Below are 14,871 nucleotides of genomic sequence, written 5' to 3'. Positions count from 1 at the left end.
CATGACTTTTTAAAAATATATTTATTTATTTTAGTTATTTATTTTTGGCTGCTTTGGGTCTTCGTTGCTGTGCGTGGGCTTTCTCTAGTTGCGGCAAGTGGGGGCTACTCTTCCTTGCGGTGCACGGGCTTCTCATTGAGGTGGCTTCTCTTTGTTGGGGAGCACGGGCTCTAGGCGCACAGGCTTCAGTAGCTGTGGCACACGGGCTCAGTAGTTGTGGCTTGCGGGCTCTAGAGCGCAGGCTCGGTAGTTGTGGCGCACAGGCTTAGTTGCTCTGCAGCATGTGGGATCTTCCCGGACCAGGGCTCACACCCGTGTGCCCCGCATTGGCAGGCGGATTCTTAACCACTACGCCACCAGGAAAGTCCAGTTCCATGACTTTTGAGAAACGTTTTTTAAAAATACCAATGTGTGGCAGGATCCCAGAAATCCTAGTTTAATTGTTTTGGGTGAGACCCGGCATTTCAAAATTTCTTTGCTTTTTTAATTACCCAGGGATTCTACTGTGAGGCCAGAGTGGAGAGACACTGGGCTAGAGGCAGCCTGTCACCCAAGGACCCTGGAGCGGGAAGGAGACAGAGCAGAAGTAGCCAGTTGCCCAGGGCAGTGATGGGACCCAGCTGCCTAGGTCCCCACTTGGGGAGGAATGTGTCACAACTCTGAGGTTGTCTGCCAACCTCTGAGAAGGTTCTGAAGACGTGTCTGACCCCCAGGAGCAGCTGGAGCTTCAAAGACCTGGGAAAAGCCACACCCTGTCACTCAGGCTCTGAGGCTGATATTTTCTGTTCCTCAGTGCCCTGGGCCTTTGTTCCTGGCCTTTGCATAGGTGGTCTCCTTTGCTTGGAATGTTCTTCCTTCTTCCCTTTTTTAGCTGGCCAGCTCCTGAAAGACTCCCCCTCAATACCACCTCCTCCAGGAAGCCTTCTAGACATCCACCCTACACACATAAACACACACACACATACACACACACACGCACACACACCAGTCTGGGTTAACTGGCTTGCCCCTAAGTGGGCTAACATGGGTTCCCAGTGCCATGACACTTGATTCTTTTTCTTTTTTTTTTGGCCTTGCCACGCGGCTTACGGGATCTCAGTTCCCCAACCAGGGATTGAACCTGCGTGCTCGGCAGTGAAAGCGTGGAGTCCTAACCACTGGACCGTCAGGGAACCCCCATGACACTTGATTCTAATTGTCAGTTCTCCTGCCCGTCCGTTCCCAGGAGCTCCTAGGGCGTAGGGCTGAGTTGGGACCTAGCCCAGAGTCTGGCACAGAGCAGCCTCAGGGAATATTTGAGGACAGATCCATCCCTGCTCCACAGGGGGGGCTTCCCTGCCTTCTCCAGGAGCAGAGAACACCACAGGTTGGGGGAAACAGCAACAGCAGTCATCACTTATAGGGCACTTCTGTGTGCAAGGGCAGTGCCTTGGTCTTTACAAGTGTGTCTCTTTTAATCCTCAAACCAACATTTCTGTGGTGGAAGTTGTTAAAATGTTTTCACAGATGAAGGAAACTCCAAGAAGTTAAATAAATTGCTCAGGATGTGAGGGACAGATCCAGGCTCTGGAATCAGGCAGACCTGGGCCAGGTCCATGCCTCACTTGCCATGTGACCTTGGTCATTTTCTGAGCTTCAGTCTCCTCACCTGTAAGAGGTAATGGGATTTACTTCCCTGGAAGAGGATTAAATGGAAATCATGCATAGAAAAGCACAATGTGTAGCACAGAGTAAGCGCTAAAGATGTTGGCTGTTATTATTTCAGACAAGAAAAAAGAAAGGAGGCAAAGAACAGGTAATTTTTTCCTCTTTATCAAAGTGGCTTCTTTATTTCAAGAACAGAAAATAAAACTATCATTTGGGCAGCTGCTCCAGTTTTGTCCAAAATAATTTATTTACCAGCCTTACAAAAAAATATGTTGGCAAGAGAAAAATAAAAGTCCGGTAGGAGCAGGCAAGCCTCTCCTTCCTTCCGGCGGCTCCCCTGGGACCCTGCCAGAGAGTGGGGAGTTGGCTGAGGGGGCGCCCCCAAGCCCAGGGTGGATCCAAGAGTAAGAGGTATGGAAGTGGAGGACTGTCCTGAGTCCTCCTTGCCGTGAGGGCCGACCCAGCGGACACCGAGGCACTTGTAGGCAAAGGCTGGAGGCCCTCACCCCCTTGGGACGGGTGAAGGCTGTGTCCTGGGAGGACAAGGTGGGGAGGAGTGATGCTGAGGGCTGTCGGGGAGAAGCCGCCGGCTCAGTCGGTCTCTGAGGCGAGGCTCCTGGGCCGGGGCTGAGGGGGGATAACTGGGGGAGTGGGGGCCCTGCCTGCAGCCTCAGGGGCCCCTCCCTCCTCTGCGGCCGCCCCCAGGTCCACATCGGTAGGTGCGCTCAGAGAGACTGGGATGAGGGAGGTTGGCCCCGGGGAGGCCGGGCTGGGGGAGGCTGGTGGAGGCCGGCTCTGGCGCCGGGCAGGCTGGGGGGCAGTGGGGGGCAATGGGGGTGGCACCGTGGGGGCCCGGAGGCTGCTGCCAACCAGACGGCGGGGCAGAGCCCGGGGGGTCACAGGGCTGCCAGAGCCAGGGGCCGGGGGTGGGGCTGGAGGGGAGCCGCGGGTGCTGGAGACCTGGGGGGGCGGCATGGTGGGCCTGGCCGGCGCTGGGCGCTTGGCTGTGGAGGAAGGAGAGGGGCGGTTAGGCGTTTACACTACCTGCGGCAAATCCCCAAGCTCGACGCCACCTCGGGATCTCTGAATCTGCTGTGTCTGCCGTTCGCTCTGCCGGGAACAGTTTCCACGCGGGCTGCTCACCATTCGGGCCCCGGTCCACGTCTGTCCTCAGCTAGAGGGCCCCTCCCCCGCCCTGCCCCAGTTACTGGCATATTTTCCAGTCGTATTTTCTTCACGGGACTTCTTGCTCTCTGAAATGATCTTGTCAGTTTTAATTTTGCTCGATTATTGCTTGTCTCCCTGACTAGAATGTAAACTAAGCGAGGCCAGCTGATGTCCAGCTGGCTAGCACAGTGTAAGTGTTCAGTACAGAGTTGCTGAATAAAGAACTGCTGCCTGTTCCACCTGCCACCTGGGTCCTCCTCACCTCCTCTCAGAAGCCCACCGGAACTGCCCCACCCCAGCGCTCAGATCTCCCTGCACAGTCCAACCTCACAAGGCAGCCGAGGGGTTAGGTGGGGCAGGACATCTGGACCCTGGTCCTAGCTCTGTCTCCACCAACTGGAGGACCTGGGCAAATCACTTGCCCCCTGGGAGCCTCAGTTTCTTCATCGGTGAGATAAGATGACAACCTTGACCTCCCAGGGCTGACGTGAGGACCAGCGCAGGTGATGCTGTGACCATCCTTTGACTTGTGCTCCAGTGAGCACACATCCTGCTTGCACCCCATCCAGGAAAGGTGGCTAGAAGCCCCCTCCTGTAAGAAGATCCGTGTGCGACCTGCCAGCTCCTGCTGGTCCAGAGGCTCCTGACGCTGCCCCACCTACTCCCATCCAGGTGGAAAACTCTAGAGCCTCCTGGGCTGCGTGTCCCAAGTGTCCTAGTTACCCTGGCTGACTCTCCACCTGAACCCTCGGCCTTCTCACCTGCCTGGCTTTAGGCCACCTGAACAGGTGAGTGCACCAAAGGGGCTCAGAAGGAGGCTACCAAACCACCAGCACCGCCACTGCCCTCCTTCGCTGTCTTTTGAAGACCCCATCCTCCCTCTTCACTCTGTGATCCCTGGTCTTCTTGAGGGACTGAACTCCACCGCCCCCAACACTCAATCGCTGACCTTTATCGAGCATTTACTGTGTGCTGGGTATGGGCCAGGCAGCACCATTTAATTCTCCAAATAGCCCTACAAGGCAGGTGCAGTTATTGTCCCATTACACAGAGGAGGAAGCTGAGGCACAGACAGGTGAAGTCACCTGCCCAAGGTCACAGAGCTGGAATCTGAACCCAGAGTGTCCGGCAGCAAACCTGGGCCCTTAGCCACCTGGATTCCTGGTCTCCCCTGGCTGTCTGAAAACATGGGACGGTCTGGGATTGCCCGCCCCCTTTCCCTGCCCACCCTCTGCCCCCCTTCTCCTCCCACAGCCAACTCACTCCTCCGAGCCATGTCCTCTGTTGGGGCGGCTGCCTCCAGGGAGCTCCTACTGACCTTGGGGGAGGCTGGTCTGGGGGGTGCCTCAGACTCTGCCCTGCGAGGGAAGGAGAGGGTCAGGGTCAGCCTTGGCCATCTCCCAGAGGACTCCTGGAATCCTGGGGAGATTCCCAGCCAACAGGCTGAGTTTGCGTCCTCCCAGGAGTTGTCCTCCACCACTTTGTGGCAGGGCCTGGGATCTGATAAGATGCTTCTGGCATGGGCCAGAGTTTGTATCCACTGAGCCCTGGCTGCTGTGTGACACTGCGGCAGTGTCTGAGGTCCCTCATGTGGCCAAGATGTGGGGTAGAAAGCAGGGCCTCCCCTGTGTCTCAGCTCTCAACCTCCATGTGATCTTTACGGGATGTTCCAGCCACTAGAAGCCAGAGAATGGACGAGAAGCGGGGGAGGAGGCCAGGGTTCATTCCTGGCTCTGCTCCATTGGCTACTCCTTGGGGAGGCCTTTCCTGAGCCCCCCTGGCCTGACTCCTGTTCCCTACTCGACCCCCCAACCCCCCGACCCTGCTCTACTGTCCTCTGTAGCACACATCACCGCCTGACATTATACTGTGCCTTCATCAGTGTTCTGGTTGATTCTGTCTCCCCACTCCCTGGAATGCGAGCTCTAAGGGCAGCATTTGTCTGTCTTGCTCATCTGAGGAAATTCATGGTTTGGGCCCCAGCAGTCTGTGATAACTGATCAATACCCGCTGGGTACGGAGGCAACATGGTACCATGTTAAACCTTCCGATTTAAAGGACCAAAGAGAAGACTGGAAGGTACAGAATTTACACATTCCAAAATGATCAGTTCCCTAGTTCCCTAAATCTCCAGGGTCTGAAACAGTGCCTGGCACATAGTAGGTGCTCAGTAAAGAACCATATAACACAGAAGGGAACACATCAGAGGTTGAGAAGAATACGCCTCTGAGGTCTCTATCCTACCCAGTCCAAACTGGAAAACCTGGTATTTGGGATGAAAATATAATATTTCCTAAAATGCTACTGGACACCCTGAGAGATGGTGCCTCAGGCTGGGCATCTCGAGGCCAGGACAGGGGCCATTCATACCCATCAGTCCTTACCTTTCCTTGAGAGCCACCGAGGCTGGGGCAGGGGCTGAAGCTGGAGCTGGTACAGCGGCCGGGGTGGGCGTGGCAATCGACGGAAGCTCCTCAGAAGCTGGCCTGTCGCTGACCTTGTCCTGGGGTGCAGGCCCTGAGAACAGGCCTGACACGTTGAAGTTGATATCTGCAGACAGAAGGGAGCAGATATGAACTTACAGAGCTTCTGCAGGCCTCCCCGCCTCAGCCGGTGTCGGGACCACTTTCCCTTTCCCCTGATGTTGTCTGGACCATGTTTCGCCTTCCCACTCCCAGGTGGGCCTCACAACAATCTCACGAAGCAGGCATCATCATCCCCATTTTACAGATGAGAAACTGAGGCTCAGAGTGGAGAAGCCATTTCCTCCAGGCCTTGTGGTGAGTTTGCAGGGTTGCCAGGGACTGAAGCTGAGTCTGGAGGGCACCAAGCTGGGCAGATGACGGCACAAAAAGGGACACGTTCACAAAGGCGGGAGATTTACCTCCAGGGAAGAGAGTGTCTGCATTCTGTATCAGAGCCTCGACCATGCCCACCACCTGGATGGATGAGACGGAGGCCGCGTCCAGCTGGGCCAGGTCCCTGGGACAAAAAGAAAGTGAAAGTGAGTCATCATTTAGCAAAGTCTAGTGACCCCAACTCTCTGGCCCTGTGCTGGGCACTGGGGACACAAGGATCAGGTGAATAACAACCCCTCACATAAAACAGCACTTTACAGTTTACAAAGCATTTCTCCGTTTATTATCTCATCTAATTCCCAAAGCAAAAATCCTCAATGTTTGTCTAGTTTCTCTCCAATTTACAGATGAGGAAATGAGGGTCCAGAGTGACTTCCTCAGGCCCATCTCTGGAAGGTGGGGGGCGGGGGGGTGCTAGAATCATATCTCTGGGCTCCCAGCTCCCCGTAACAGGCCACCAAGCACCCCATTACTGCCTTTACCCAGAATGCCTATGTCCAAAGCCCCATGGGGTCCATGATCCCTTTGGCTGCTCCTCACAGCAGCCTCGAAAATTGGAGCTGCTCAACCTACTCCAAGGATGGGGAAACTGAGGCCCAGGGGAAAAATAAGCAGCAGATGTTGGGGGGAGGAGGGAACTGCCACCTTCTCCCCAACCTGTGGCCACTCACCCTTCTTTCTCAGGGGGCCACAGCAGGTTGGGCCCCAGGACAATGGCGATGTTGCTGGGTGTCATCTTGTTCACCTCCTGCTCCTCGGCCAGCCGTGCCAGGAACTTCATCAGGTACCTGGGGCGTGGGAGGGGGACTTGGACCAGGGGCAGGGCATCTTGGGTCATGAACACCCATGGATGCCCCCCAATACCTGAGACTCCTCCAGCCTGGGACTGCCAAAGAGTGGCAAAGACACCACACAGGACATTTAGGAAAATTTTTACTAGTTACATTAGCTGACCTACTGAACACCACCTTACGTGTCAGGCACTAAGTTGAGAACCTCCCAGCCACCCTACAGAGTAGGGACTGTTATGCTCCAAGTCTTCCACACGAGGGTGCTGAGGCACAGAGAGTTAAATTGCTAGCCTAGGACCACATAGTGGCAGAGGTGGGATTTAAAGCCGGGTGGTGTGGCTTCAAGGTTCAAGGTATGTGTTCAGTTCGATGTCTAGTATAAAAAAATACAGTTAATACCTCAAAGTGGTATTTTCAGAAATATTGCTTAGGACAAGGACGCCAGCCCACGGCCCGGAAGTGGCAGCTGGGCCTTGGCTTGGGGAGGCCGGGTGTGGGCTGGGGGCTCACCTGAGGTTGCTGAGGTTCTCACGGGGCAGGCGGCTGCACACCTCCTGGAGGGCCTCCAGCCGGGCTCCTGGCTCCTTCAGGCTGTGGACGGGGGAGAGACCTGGTGAGCCTGCCCTGAGTGGCCCCTCTGCAGCCTCGTCCTCCCCAGCACCCGCCCCCCGACCCCATCCTCACCTGGCTGCCCTCATCCAGTCGTCATAGAGGTCAAAGGTCATCAGGGGCTCCGGCAGCTCCCGCAGGTAGGACTTGAGGGCACCTGGAGTGGTGGCGGGGGCTCAGATGCAGCCCCCCAAGCCCCCAACTTTACCCCCAGTCCTCAGGTCTCTCCATGTTAGGAACCTTTAGCCCTTGTTCACACTAACGTGTCTAGGTCTGATCATTTCTTTGGGCCACGGGCCCTTTTGAGAAAATGATGAAGCCTAGTGATCTTGTCCCCAGGAAAACATACACACGTTTCAGGGGGCTCACCATGGACCTCAACATTAAGGACTCCTATGTCTCCTCAGATGTCTTCTTGGCAGATTATCAGGCCTTAAGCCAAACTATCATGGGATCATTTCAGGCAGCTTCAGGGAAGGGATTTGGGGGGAAGGCTCTCCACCCAGGGCTCCTCAGAGCAGGTACCTGCCACAGCGTGGGGGTCAGAGCAGAACTCCTGCAGGCTGCAGGGGTCCGAGGCCATTGTCTGCTTGAGGCGCTTCAGCACTGAGGCCCCGGCGGCCAGACGGAAGAGGCCCTGAGGTGCGAGAGGGGGCAGGTGGGGATCACGGAGGGGTGGGCGGGGCAGGACACCCCAGTTGGGAGGCCCTGGCCCACTCATGGCCTGGAGTAGGCCTCGGGGGCCCCACTGGGCTGGTGGGCAGAGTGAACACCACTGTATTCGTGGTTCCTCTCGACTCTCAAGGTCTAAGATTCTGAGCAAAACGGGAAGTCCGGGAGGAGCTCAGAAAAGTCGTGGGGAGACAGGAGTCTGGTTAAGAGTGAAAGGGAGATAGGAGGCCCAGCAGGACTGTCCTGAAGCCTAGGTCTGTCTTTGGGTGTGGTCCACCTCCTAAGGGTCTGTCCTCAGGAAAGCAGCCGATACACTAGCACAACCGAGGTGCAAAGGACGGATGAGGGCAGCGTGTGGCTGTGACTCACGCGGAGTCTCCAGCTTCACGGCCACCTTCTCACCTGCTGGGCATGTCTACCCATTGGCCTCTGCCTCCCCCTTGCAAAGTGGAGCCAATGAGGGCTACCCCCAAGGGTTACTGGGATAATCCAATGGAACAAGGAGCGCAAAGGGCTGATGGCACAGTGCCCGGCCCACGTGAGCGTCGTTAAGTGGGAGGTGGTATCAGTTCAGCAGCAGGAGGCCACGCCTTCTCCCGGCACCTGTACGCTAATGGTGCGATTACAGGTCCCAGCACGGGCAGCGTGTAGGAGCTGTGGGACCGAGTGAGGGCCCTGGTGCTCCTTCCCCACCCACCCCAGTGAGTCCCACCTCTTCCTTCATGCCCTCAGAAAGCAGCATCGTGACGCAGGCCTCGATGGGCAGGGCGATGTCCCGGCCCAGCTCTCGCAGGTGGGTTCCCAGAGGCACCCCATACACCCTGGAGAAGGGGGCGGCCATCATCGAGGGGGAGGGGTCTGCAGGGACGAGACAGATCAGCGGCCCAGGGTCCTCCCACCTCTGAGCATCCAGGTCAGGGCAGACAGGGGCATCCCCAGACGTTCTCAAGGGGCTACCACCTCCCTCCTGACCACCCATGCCACACATCCTGAAGTCATCCAACACGTCTCTTGAATCCGCCCACCTCCACTGCCCCCACCCCAGTCCGGGCCACTGTCACCTCCCTTCTGCCTCCTAACAGGGTTCCAGTGCTGCCCCTTCATTCCATCCTCCACGCAGCAGCCGGAGCAATCTCTTCATCGAGAATCTAATTGAGCGCTCCCCTGCTCAGAACTCATCCCTGGCTCCCTGCTGCCTTTCGTGATGGAGTGCAAGCTTCTTAACGTGCCCCAAGCAGGGTGGGAGTCGGGGCCTGCCTGTGTCCCCACCTGTTTGGCTGTGGTTCTCCCTCAGCTCAGCCAGGGCCGTGTCCAGCGAGCTCAGAGACTTGCGATGGTAATCGGCCTGAATCTCCATGAGCTATGGGGACAAGGGGGCACCCCCGGGGGAAGTGAGGGAAGCTGAGCCTCCCCCAGGGGCCACAAATGCAGATCCCTCCCTCCCACCATCTCGCAGGGGGTCTCAGTGGCCCCTGAGCTCCGGGTGGCAGGAGCCTGGTCTTGGACTCACGTGGATGAAGTAGTTGGCATAGGTGTCCTCCTTGGTGGCAAAGTGGTACAGATCGGCCAAGTACTCGTCCTTGGGGACAGAGAGGGGAGGGCTTATACCAGCAAGGCTGGGGCCCAGCGGGGAAGCTTGGAGGGGATAGCAACTTGCCCAAGCTGTACGGGGAGGGTCACAACCAGCTCTCCTCTCTCTGCTTACGGTTTGCTCCTGGGGCCAGCCCGCAGGGACCCCTTTGAACTCTTGAGGGGCTTTTACAGCTTCTAGTCCTCTTCTCTGTGTCCCTATATCCTCAGCACAGTGCCTTGTGTTACTCACCACTCATTTGTTCACCCACCCTTCATTCATTCATTCACTCACTTAGCAAACACACTGAGATTCTGGTGAACAGGTGTCTCTGCCTCCCAGGTGTTATGCGCATGGTATAGACAGAAGTGGCTACAAGGTAATGGCTAAGTACACAGGCCTTGGAGCCTGACAGCCTGGGTTCAAATCTCGGCTCTGCTGCTTCCTAGCTATGTGGCCTGGGGCAAGTCACGTCACCTCTCTGAGCTTCAGTTTCGTCATCTGAGAAATGGGGACAGCACCCACCCCTGCCACCACCACACACCCAGGAAGCCCCAAGTGCCCTCACCTTGCACTGCTCCACCTTCCTCTTCAGCTCCTCCTCCTCCTCCTTCAGCATCTCCACCTTGTTGGCTGTGGTGGTGTAACTGCCCGGGCCGCCACCCAGGCCCTGACCACTGCCTGAGTTCTTAGCTGCCTGACTGAGCCTGGGGATGATCCCAAGGTGGGGAGGTTACTGTCCCCATCGCATGTCCAGAGCCAAGGGCCCCTCCATAGGCCTGACCACATAGGATTCCGGAATTTATAGATGCAAATCCCAGAGCTGAACTGGCCTTGAGTCTCTGCCCACCCTGGGCAGAGTGCTCTGGCGCACCCCCTGGTGGTGGGCTTGGTGATCAGGGCCACGCACCTCCAGAGTGGAGGGTGGGGCCCCTCCCGCCATCCAGGGATCTTGGAGGATTGTTTATGGCTATCCCGGGCTTTTGGGTACCCCAGCTGGCACAAGCATATGCACATACGCGCACAGAGGCACCCTCACACGCACTGTCCCCACATGTCTTCCTAAGGACCAGGCGTGTGCACAAGGACACACACTGTACTCAGTGGGCCCTGCAGTGTCCTCCTAGTGGGGGAAGGGCCTCGAAGCTCTGTGGCCACATCCGTAGGCTGAAGTAGGCGTGAACCTCACCGAGAGGCTGTGGCTCCCACCTGCTCTTGAGCGTGTTCCAGTCAGACACCAGCTTCTGCAGGCTTTTCTTGTGCTTGAGGATGGCTGGCAGCTCCTCCTGGGGGCGGGCACAGGAAGGGTTCAGCGGGCTGCGGAGGTGGGAGCTGGAGGCTGGGGATGCTGGGGGCAGAGGGAGGGGGCAAGGTCACCTCACTCAGCCTGTTGAGTGGCTGCAGGACGTCCCGCTCCAGGGTCATCTCAAGCTCGGCCAGGATGCGGGCAAGCTGGTTCTGAATGGCACAGCTCATCTCCAAGGCCTTCCTGTGGACACAGCACCCAGTGGGCCGGGCCCCACAGCCCCTCACCCCGCTCTGGAGAGACCGGGGAGGGGGGCCTCCTCCCTCCCCATCACCCCCCGTCTGTCTCTCCTTCGTCTTCACTGAGCCCAACGCCCGCGCAGGTCTGGCCGCCCTCACTGACCTGGACACTCTTCCCAGCCTGGTCATCCTTCCACCGTGGATGCCCTCCCTGACTGGGACCCTCTCCTGACCCAGATCCCTCCTTGGCATCTCCAGGTGAGGGCCAAGGTTCCTGTCGTGCTCACCCCATGCTGGAATCAGGGTCCAGCTCCTTGAAGCTCTCGGCCATCGTGGTGGACAGAGCCATGAGGGGAAGCTTCTTCTGCAGGGAAGGGCGGGGCCGGCTGTGAGCGTGAGCGCATGTGCTCACCCACTAGGTTGCTTCCACGCCCCTGCCTGAGCACATGGCGAGTCTCCTGGGGGCAGAATCCCCACCAAGGCCCTGGGCGTGGACAGGGGAGGCGGGAACCCAGGAGGGCCACGGACACAGGTGAGAGTAGAAGCAGGATGAGGACAAGGCACGGTGGAGGTGACAGCTCCCCATAACCATGTACAGAGCCCCCACCCATCTGAGGCCCCCTTGCCCCCTCCCAGAAGCCACTTGATTGGGCACGAAGGAGTGATGGACCAAGTCCCATCACTGAATGGAAAACTAAAAACAGAGGGCATGGAGCTTGCCCCAGTTCACAGGTAGAGGGAGGGTGGAGGAGCCAGGAACACAACCTCAGAGTGGGCCCTCTCCCTTGCCGCAGGGCATCTGTGGCTGACCTAGCCCCTGCGGAGCTCAAAACCCTCCACGGTTCCCTATTGCTCTGGCCACACGGAATTGTTGCCCAGTTACAAGTTTGCCCCCCACATTCCTACCTAGCGTTGTAGAGAGCACCAGCTTAGGTCAGGGAGACCAGAGTTCGAATCTCAGTTTTGCCTCTTACTAGCTGTGTGACCTTGAGTGGGTCACATTACCTCTCTGTCTCCGTTTCCTCCTCAGTACACAGTGCTAATAAGGGCAGCCTCGTCCTAAGGTTGTTTTCAGCATTAAGTGAGGCAATGCATGGAGATATCCTAGTAACAGACTAGCAGTAATCAGTCCATAAATACTGGCTGCTGGTTAACACCAGTGAGTAACACTCAAAATCCAGCTCAAATGCAACTTCTTTCAGGAAGCCCTCACAGACTGCCCAGTTGTGGGCACCTGCTCTGGGTGCTGATTGGACAGAGAGGTTCAGGTGCTGTCAGAGGCGTGGCTTTGGCTCAGAAGATTGGTGCAGGCGGGCGGCGTCACGAAGGGGATGGGGAAGAAATAGGACCTCATGAGTGGGGTGCCGGAGGAGCCTTGGGACAGAGCAGTCTCCACCCCCTTGGTGCCAGAAACTCAGACTAGTGGGGAGACCCCAGCCCCGACCTCGCTGCCCCGCTGGACAGAGGTGTCCTGCCCAGGCCCCTCCTCCCTGGGACCCCCACTCACCACCCGCTTGTCCATGTCCGCCCCGCTCTGGCCCTGCAGACAGGCCTGCAGCCGTTTGTGGACATTGTGGGCTGCTCGCTTGGCCGGCTCCAGTCGCTGCTCCACCTGGGAGGGGGTCCAGGGGTTATGGATCGTGGGGGGCTGTTGTTCCCCACGCCCCACTGTCCTGTTCTCCCCCAGAGCAGGAACTACCTTTCTCTTCCCTCCTCCTGGGGACCCCATTGCCAACAGCGTGGGAATGACTCAACTCGGGCCCCCAATGGCATCCCTGCCTGGCCCTCTGCTGACAGCCTGCATGGGCCTGCCCTGCCACCCGCTGCCGGCCCAGGCACGTACCTGCTGCAGGTCCTCCCCCAGGAACTCGGCAGTCTCCGGGGTGCTGCAGAGGGAGACAGCTTCTGCTGAGCTGGCCCAGGTTAGGAAACCCCCGCCTCCTCCTGCCCCCCAACTGCAAACAGGGCACCTGAACCCCAGTTGCTTCCAGTGTCCCTCCCAGTCAGGCTGCCCTGGGTGGCCCGCCTGCCTCATCCCAGTCGGAACACATTCCGTGGGGGCGGGAATAGGATACCGGGCTTTTTCTTCTCCACCCAGGGTTGTGTCCTGAGAGAGGGCGGCCGAAACCGAAGCGGGGACTGGGGGAGCCTCTCTCTTCTGCTGACCTGGGGAGAGGAGGCCCGGGCTGCCCCAAGAACAGGAAGTGTGCGAGCTCAGACTCCTGGGCTGTTGGTCACAAAGGACTCTGGACTGTGGTGGTGGGCAGGTCCTGGGCCCCTGCCCGGGGACACGCTGGGGACACTGAGGCTCAGAGCAAGGTGGCCTGACTGCCCACGCTCATATAGGCATCTGCGCCAGTGTGTGACTAGAGCAGGTCTGTGGACACCCAGTCCCCTCCCCTGAGCCCAGAGAATGAGAAACTCCCAGCGCAGGGGGACGAGGAGAGAAGACAGGCCCTGGGAGCTCCCCAAATTTCCGCCCTCCACACCACCAGCTCAGGGGCTGTGGTGGGAATGTGGGGATGTTTCCATCTGAGGCTGAGAAAAGCAGAAACAAGACAGAGAAGCAAGGAGGCCTCTGGGCTGGAGGGCGGCGGGAAGAGGCGCAGGGCAGGGCAGGGGCGGCCCCTCCTCCCATCGCTGCCAGGACCCTATCTCTGCTGCTCCCGCAAGGTCTGGGGCCCTGACCGTCCCTCCCCCGCAGGCAACCAGAGATGGTTAACAGTCCCCCCTTGTACAGAGGGGACAAGTGAGGCCAGGGAGGACCGTCCACTCAGGGGCTCATGGAGACAGAGAAGACCCAGCATCCTTGATCCTCCACCCACCCTCCAATCACGGGTAGGGGTGCCCCTTCCCCCAAAGGCCAGCGCCTGCCCCTCCTGCTCTGGCTGGGAGAGGGGGTGGCATTCAGAGGGGAGGAAAAGAGGTGGCCAGTCAGAAGGTGGCTGTCCAGCTGTCCTCAGTCTCCCCCCGACCTCCCACCTCCCCTAGGGTCCTGCCGGGTGAGAATGGGACTGGAACGGAAGGGGTTGACACTCACCGTCCCAAGCTGCCCGTGTGGGCCAGCTGCCGCATGCGATGCAGCTGCCTCTTCATCATCTTGGGGGCGGGCTGGGGGCCGCGGGGTCACGGTGGGGGTCGAGGGCCCGGCAGCCCCCGGCCCAGCCTGCCTCTGCCCGCGCTGCCTCTCTCGCCCCGGGTGGGTGGGCGGCGCTCTCCGCTTCCTGGGCCAGCCGCGCTCTCGCTGCTGCTCACTCTCTCCTCCCCCGCTGGCGACTCCGCCCCCGGCCCCCAGGTCACTCCTTTCTCCAAGTTTGTTTTCTCGCTCTTTCGCGTCTTCCGGGCCCCCCGAGGTCGCCCCCACACGGTCCCGGCGAGTGTGGGTCCGCCGGCCGCCTGGCGATCCACAGGTTGTGCGGGCGGCCCCTCCTCCCCGCTCCGCCCCGCCCAGCCCCGGTGGCGGGAAGCAGGTAAGCCCGTTCCTGCCACCGCGCCTGCCCGGCTTCCTGGGTTCCTGCCCCACCCGCCGGCCTGCAAGCCCTGGGTATAAATAACTTTGGCACCCTCTTAAAGGGAAAACAGGGTTCCATGTTTAGGAGGCAGAGGCCAAGGACAGGCCCATCTAGGCCTCCCAAAGTATGCTGTCCTAGACTCCCTTCCGGAAGGACCTCCTGGCCACCTTGAGCTAAAGGTCAACCCCTGCTCCCCTGCTGGAAGATGGGCTGGAGGCTTTGGCTTCCTGGGGCCACGCTGCTGCAGCGTGCCCGTGGACAACTCCCTGGAACTCTGGACTCACTGTCTCTAATGGCCTGTGGGTCAGCTGTCCTGACCCTGCCCACCCGGAAGAGTGGATAAGACACTCCTGCCTGCTCCTCCAGCACCCATACTTCTGCTCCCATCGCCCCTTTCACGGGGGTCCCCACCACCCTCCAGCCACAGCGAAACCTCCCAGAGCAGTTCCCTGACACCCTGCCGTCTTCCAGCCCCAGCCGCGAGTTTCCTCTGTCTGTGAAATCCCTTCGCCCGGCAGACTTCCTCAGTCCCTGCCCTAACTTCTTGTAAGGCAAGGACA

The 14,871-nt window shown here is 58.8% G+C and overlaps 1 protein-coding gene across 4 annotated transcripts; it reads right to left on the bottom strand.

The window, feature by feature from the left end:
- Positions 1-1,814: 1,814 nt before the first annotated feature.
- SH3BP1 (SH3 domain binding protein 1) lies at positions 1,815-14,325 on the bottom strand. 4 transcript variants are annotated; one of them, XM_036867534.1, is made up of 18 exons: positions 13,840-14,322; positions 12,643-12,685; positions 12,307-12,411; positions 11,087-11,163; positions 10,692-10,803; positions 10,524-10,600; positions 9,883-10,021; positions 9,255-9,323; positions 9,014-9,104; positions 8,457-8,602; positions 7,598-7,709; positions 7,148-7,229; positions 6,974-7,054; positions 6,344-6,460; positions 5,699-5,796; positions 5,199-5,364; positions 4,078-4,172; positions 1,815-1,992 (listed from the first exon to the last, which is right to left on the bottom strand). In XM_036867534.1, exons 1-18 carry the CDS (start codon positions 13,896-13,898, stop codon positions 1,892-1,894), a joined length of 1,770 nt encoding a protein of 589 aa, XP_036723429.1. In that variant the 5' UTR covers positions 13,899-14,322; the 3' UTR covers positions 1,815-1,891. The 4 variants fall into 4 exon arrangements, with proteins under 4 accessions (XP_036723429.1, XP_036723427.1, XP_036723425.1 ...); XM_036867532.1 differs by having other exon boundaries at positions 1,815-2,651; positions 11,087-11,160; XM_036867530.1 differs by having other exon boundaries at positions 1,815-2,651; positions 13,840-14,320.
- Between the last annotated feature and the right edge of the window lie 546 nt (positions 14,326-14,871).

The sequence above is a fragment of the Balaenoptera musculus genome, chromosome 10 (assembly GCF_009873245.2).
Source record: "Balaenoptera musculus isolate JJ_BM4_2016_0621 chromosome 10, mBalMus1.pri.v3, whole genome shotgun sequence".
NCBI classification, from domain to species: Eukaryota; Metazoa; Chordata; class Mammalia; order Artiodactyla; family Balaenopteridae; genus Balaenoptera; species Balaenoptera musculus.
The sequence above is the reverse complement of the archived record's forward strand: the minus strand, read 5'-3'. Positions and strand labels throughout refer to the sequence as shown.

What these genes read in the sequence shown, in the direction of transcription:
- SH3BP1 (XM_036867530.1), bottom strand. Translation starts at nt 13,898, where the DNA reads ATGATGAAGAGGCAGCTGCATCGCATGCGGCAGCTGGCCCACACGGGC. An exon ending in CTGAGGGCATGAAGGAAGAG is followed by an intron (nt 7,710 to 8,456) that starts GTGGGACTCACT and finishes CTCGCACCTCAG; the next exon opens with GGCCTCTTCCGTCTGGCCGC. An exon ending in TGGCCCCCTGAGAAAGAAGG is followed by an intron (nt 5,797 to 6,343) that starts GTGAGTGGCCAC and finishes TTTTTGTCCCAG; the next exon opens with GGACCTGGCCCAGCTGGACG.